The sequence below is a fragment of the Populus euphratica genome, unplaced genomic scaffold (assembly GCF_000495115.2).
Source record: "Populus euphratica unplaced genomic scaffold, PopEup_1.0 scaffold787.1, whole genome shotgun sequence".
In the NCBI taxonomy this organism is placed as follows: domain Eukaryota; kingdom Viridiplantae; phylum Streptophyta; class Magnoliopsida; order Malpighiales; family Salicaceae; genus Populus; species Populus euphratica.
This window is the reverse complement of record NW_011500653.1, coordinates 16770-22670: the sequence shown is the minus strand read 5'-3', so window position 1 is coordinate 22670 and position 5901 is coordinate 16770. Positions and strand designations below refer to the sequence as shown.

General features: G+C 30.6%; 1 protein-coding gene across 1 annotated transcript; it reads right to left on the bottom strand.

The window, feature by feature from the left end:
- Positions 1-2852: 2852 nt before the first annotated feature.
- On the bottom strand, positions 2853-5414 carry LOC105115859 (small nuclear ribonucleoprotein Sm D2-like). The gene is made up of 6 exons (XM_011012914.1): positions 5293-5414; positions 5123-5169; positions 4425-4449; positions 3878-3952; positions 3339-3443; positions 2853-3146 (listed from the first exon to the last, which is right to left on the bottom strand). The coding sequence occupies exons 2-6, from the start codon at positions 5125-5127 to the stop codon at positions 3030-3032; spliced, it is 327 nt and encodes a 108-aa protein (XP_011011216.1). The 5' UTR covers positions 5128-5169; positions 5293-5414; the 3' UTR covers positions 2853-3029.
- Positions 5415-5901: the final 487 nt, after the last annotated feature.

Genomic DNA, 5901 nt, shown 5'->3' with positions numbered 1-5901 from the left:
AGATAAACAATTTAATCTACAAAATAATATTAAAAAATACAAATTAACTTGATAAATTCATCATATTTATAATATAAATTATAAAACCAGAATAATTCAATATAATTATTTATTTTAATAAAATTTAATTAAAAAAAAAAGAAAAGAAATACCCAACAAACAAAGGGTAGGGGTCTGTGCATGGCTCAAAAGAAAAGGCTTGTCCCGCTTGCCAACCCTCTCTCTCTCTTTATTTTTAATATTAGAGGGCGGATTATGCCCATGCCTCTATTCTTTTTAATATTAAAGGGTTGTCTACCTTTTAATTTGTTCTTAAAAAACATTGCAGTTGACTTCCCGCCGGCTGGACTAGAATCCAACAACTAGAGGGTCGCCTGAAAGCCAGAACAGAGGTATTTTCTGCATTAAAATTTATTTTTCAACAATTTCTTAACCTGAAAAACACACATAAAAAAAACACCATAAAGAACTATACAAACCCATTAATATCTTCAAATGACCTATAAATTAAAAAAAATAAAAAATCAATCTATATTTAAAAAACCTTCCAAGTTCAGATTTAATTTCTTAAGTAAGGTGAAGTTTAATGAATACTTTATTTTAACTTTTCATCAAATAAAATCCATTAACATTAATATTAATATTTTAATGAATAAAATAAATAACTTATTCTATCTTTTCAACTAGAATTCGGTGATTTTTTTTTTGAACGAAAAACTAAAAATTTAAGAAGAAAAAATTCAATAACTAAAATGAAAAACAAAATCATTACTTTAATAATACTACGATGAAATCTGAGAGTGTAAACAATATTTCTAGTTATAGTGAAAACATGCACACTTTAGTTTTTCTTCTTTTTTTTTAATGTAATTACGTATATAAACATTTAAAAAGAGGATCATTCCCTTCACTGCAATCAACTGTAGACGACACTCTTCATTCCATAATGTTTTTTTTAGTCATCGAATTATATTTATTTGCTATTTCTTTCTCATAGTTGATTTTGACATCATGTTTTGTGTTGAGATTTGCTTCTTTTTGCATGCTCGTGTATGAAGAGTGTTTATGAGATTTTTTATTTTGAATGAAAGATCAACTTTTTGACATAGAATTTTAATTTATAGTTAAAAAATTGAGAGACCAAGGGCTAAACTAAGCATGAAAAAAACGTAGTCTTTTTCATTCTAACAGCAAAAAAGGCATGGAAAAATTCTATTTAATCCATAGAGTTGTAATTAATGCATATTGGTTCATATGGTTCATAATTTTATTTTTCTCTCCTAAATTTTATTGTTTTTACATTTCAGTCCTTGAATATTAAAAGAAATGAGAGAAAGTTATCGGATAAAAAAAAACAAAAAGGGACTAGTCAATTATATTTAAGTTACAAGAAAGATTTATCTTGTTATGAATAATTTTATATGAGAGAAGAAAGTTTCATTGAGGTGGTTTAGAACCCTAAATTTATCGTCAAAAATAGATAGAGCTTGATAGGATTTTTTTTATTGGATTTAATATTTTATTTTCAGGTGATTATAACATATTTTGAGATACAAAATGGGTTGATTGTGGTTAATAGAATAATTTCTTTTGAATGTTTTCATTTAAAAACAAGTTTTAAAATAGGTTATTTGGGGAAAAAAAAATAGATCTTGATTATTATTTTTTGTTTTATCATAAGAGGTGGTTGAAAAATACACCAGTTGATAACATGTCGGCTCCCAAGCAAGCACATGTCGTCCATGTTATTCAATAAAAAAAGAAAAGAAAAGACAAATGATGTCATCCATCAAATAAAATTAAAAAATTGGACAGGCCAAGGTGTGACATGCTTTTTGATTTTTAGGTACACATGCGGCATACGTGACTTGCCTCTTTTTGACCTTATTTTTATTTTTTTTGGCATACGTGACTTGCCTCTTTTTGACCTTTTTTTTTTTTAAATTTTTTTTAATTTAGAATAAAATTCAGAATAAATAAAATTATTAAAATAATATTTTAAAAATTATAATTGCTTCCATATTAGATCATAGCTTTTTATGGTAATACTAATAATTAATTTGTGAGTTACTATATATTAATTTAATATAAATTTTTTCTTTAAAAATATGCTCACGAACATTCCATGATAATAAAATATAATTTTTTTCTTTTCTAAAATATTTTTTCACATATTAATTATTCTTTATTTTTTATTGAAATCCTCTTTTTAGATCATAGAACGTTCTTATTTAAAAAACGATGCTTCTTATAAGAAACCATATTTTCATCCAAACACAAACCAAATACATGAAAAGATACATGTATACAAATAAAAAGATTTTAATTTAGGAGATAATTGTTTTTCCTCCTTGACTCAAATTATTGATTTATTCTAGAATATTTGTTTCAGTTGCTTTTAATTTTCATTAAAAAAAATACATAGTTATAATGAAAGAAAAGTTTTTCCTAAAAAAATTAATAAATAATAAAAGGAAGACTTGCCAAAAAAAATAAATTTTTTCTTTCAAAATTTAAATCCTTATTTTTCTTTAAAATATCCATTTCACCACGTCTACTAGCATACTGAACCAGGGAAAAGGCAGATAATGCTGATCAAAATCCTGCCTTAATTTAGCAAAGCACGATGCGTGCGTTTCATGCGACCCTTTGAGAGTCAGATTGTGAAACATGCTTATTTACACAGATCATGGTAGTCCAGCAGTGCAGCTACCAAAACAAACCTATCTTAACTCAGGCAAACGCAGTGCATGCCGCCGCTAGGAGAGGCTAGCCTATTGAAACTCAGCCAGCGTAACTAGGTTATAGGAAAGAAGAGGGTGGCAGCGATGGGAGTCTCTGAGAATAGCCCCACCATAAAAAAAGACCTTTTAAGCAAACAAACTTTAAAGTAATTGTACCACAACAAAAATTTAAGCAAGGCATGTTAGCTCCACACGGACCACAAGGTTCTCATCCTCCTAATAGAGATTATATAAAACAGAAAGGCATATTAGTTTGTTTGGGAAAAAGATTAGGGTTATCACATTTCACTTAGGATTCCTCAGGACAATGATAACAGAATCACCACGGAGGAACATTTTGCTGATGAACCTATCTTTATTGACTGGCTGAGCTTTCTTCTTGCCTTTCCCGGTTTTTGGCACCTGCACCAGAAAAGTATGACAATTTAATTGAATATAGAGGTTATTAAAAGGAAAATATAGTATATAACTGAAAAGTCTGACACCTGAACCAGAAAAGTATGAGCATTTAATTGGATATAGCAATTATTAAAAGGAAATCTTAGTGTATATGACTGAAAAGTTGTAGGTACAGAGTCCCAGTGAGTAACCAACCTCAGTCCACATTTCCCTGACATTCTCAAGAACCATGTTGCAATGTCTATCAAATGCCCTCACACGTCCAAGAAGCTTCTTGTTGTTGCGGCAGTTAATTAATACCTGAATGGCCAACAATCTTCAGAATGTAACACAAAAGTCCACACTAACCAAGATTCTAACAGTATATAAGCAAAACCATACCCATTCCATAAACAGCCAGTGATTTCATCAGCCAATATCACATCTGATAACTCCAATTCCAATAAATAGCATCAGTTAATTAGGGAACTTTGATTGGAGCCCAACATGCATGTACAAACTAGTTCTGGTGAAAGAAATCAACAAAATAGTGATTTAAAAGTTCCTTTATGCCTAGAAAACAAGGCAATATTATCACAGCTTGCCATAACAAAGTTTTCTCCAAGCAGCCCCATTAGCTAAAATGCCACGCATCAGAAATATTAACAAAGAACTCAACTTTAACTTTAAAAACAGTAAGCCCTCATGGCTCTATTCTATATCCCTTAATGATATACTAGGTCTGAAAACATTACCTGGGTATTATTCTTTACGCTCATCATCAGAACAGAGAGTGGCCCAGTGCTGAATTCCTCCTCCTCGTTCTTGCTCTATAAACAGTTTCAAGGTGTTACAAGCAACCAAAGAAAGTAATATGATGAAATTAGCGAAGAGGCATCTCACAAATTACTAGCATTTTCCTTGCAGACAATAGTAAATTTGTACATCAACTGATAGTTATAGCTCAATTCTTAATTAAATTGCAAAACAAACATCACATTTAATTTGGCTTCAATTCTTTCTTGAATTAAAAAATATTTAACCACATTTTCCCTTTCAGTAAAGGTCATTGCTCACGTACACAAACAAATAATGGCACTATCCTGTCTTTAGAATCAGGAAGGCAGCATGGTGCAAGAACTTGACTCAAGGGCATGAAAGAAAATCAATCAAGCCAGTAGCCAAATGCAGGACACGTTTTACAATAAAGTTGGGTAGAATAACATGTGGTATCTAATCCAATCTAACTCTCTCTTATAACAAGTTTCAATATTCGACACAAATTTTTTAAAAGTAACATACCGGAGCATCCTCTTCCATTGGCCTACTGCAAAAGATACAAAAGCGGAAAAAGATGTTAGCATATCCATGCCATGTTCATTATAATATGAAAAACAAAATGTATCCATATCAGAAGTTAATTGTCAGTACGACTGCTAACAAATAATAGACAAATCACAGTAGTTACAGCACCTGCTTGCCTTGGAAATTTTCATGCAAAGACATACTAGCATAGCATGGTCTATATGATTACTGAAATTGCAATAACTTGACTGTGCAAGTAAGGAAAAGTATCAACCTAAGTAGGTAAATTTACAAAGCAAGATTTTGGTTACTATGAAAAGAAAAATCACAGATTTCCCAGGAGTCCTGAGGTAACATAATACGCTATAAAAATTCTGTTCAACGCAGAGAATTAATTAAATACAGAAAAGACAAACAACATATATATATATTTGAACCACAACCTTCTTTAATTTCCAGCAAGTATTACAACAGATTAAGATTCAAATGAAATAAAAGAAACAAAGACATCCAGTTATTATTTTATTATGTGAATGATAGTATGAGAGCTTGTAGTTTCAAAATGACGCAAAAATTTGAAGCAAAACTATTACTAAGAACAAGCCATAGTTTGGTAAAATAGTGGAATCAAGTAAATCCATCCATATCTAAAACAAAAGAAAATAAGAAAAAGAAATAGGGTTCAAGGAAGTTACCTCATGCTGAGTTACGAATTTGAATCTCTACAGACAATCAAAAGCTTCTGCAGATAAAGAAAGACAGAATTAGGGGTTTCAGTTTAGTAAATCTTCTCCAGAAGAAAATACGAGCATAATCAAGCAATGAAGCAAGATCAAAAGGAAAGAGAAGGATTGAGTAAACTTACCTGCAGGTAAGAGTTAGGGTTTAGGGCACGAGAGGGAGCGTTTTGGGATTTCCTTCTTTTTCTTTCGACAATCAGATCTCGACGAGTGGGAAACGAGGGGTCCGCTCCGAGACGGTGAAGATTACCGCTACTTGGCGCATGATTACAGTAGTAGGCCCAATGAGCTTGATTCATCGTACACGATTTTAAGATTCCATGGCCCAATTATTATTATATCACCGGAAGATGTGGAAAAAATATTGTTCTCCGTGTCATTGTCCATCCATATAAATCACTTGAATTGTTATAATAATTTGTTTTTTTTTATTATTATTTTCAATTAGATCAGGGATCAAGTTGATGACAAATTAAAGCATATTTATTATTATTATTATGAAGAGCAAGACTCAAATACAAGTGATCAAACTGTAAAAATAGTAAAAAAGGTGGTTCTTGTTCTTTTAAATTTGAGGCAAAACAATCACCTTAATCCTCAAACTTTTCAAATAATAAACTGTCAACCCCTCAAAATTTATGCAATTTAGTTTTGGTCACAAATTTTATTTTTTTAATTTTTTAGTCCTAGACATGAGAAAAAAGAGAAAAAGTGAGCAGATTCCAAGAAATTTT

Coding starts and splice junctions, on each gene's coding strand:
- LOC105115859 (XM_011012914.1), bottom strand. Junction 3,953..4,424: donor CAATGGAAGAGGATGCTCCG/GTATGTTACTTT, acceptor AACTGTTTATAG/AGCAAGAACGAGGAGGAGGA. Junction 3,444..3,877: donor GCGTAAAGAATAATACCCAG/GTAATGTTTTCA, acceptor TTGGCCATTCAG/GTATTAATTAACTGCCGCAA.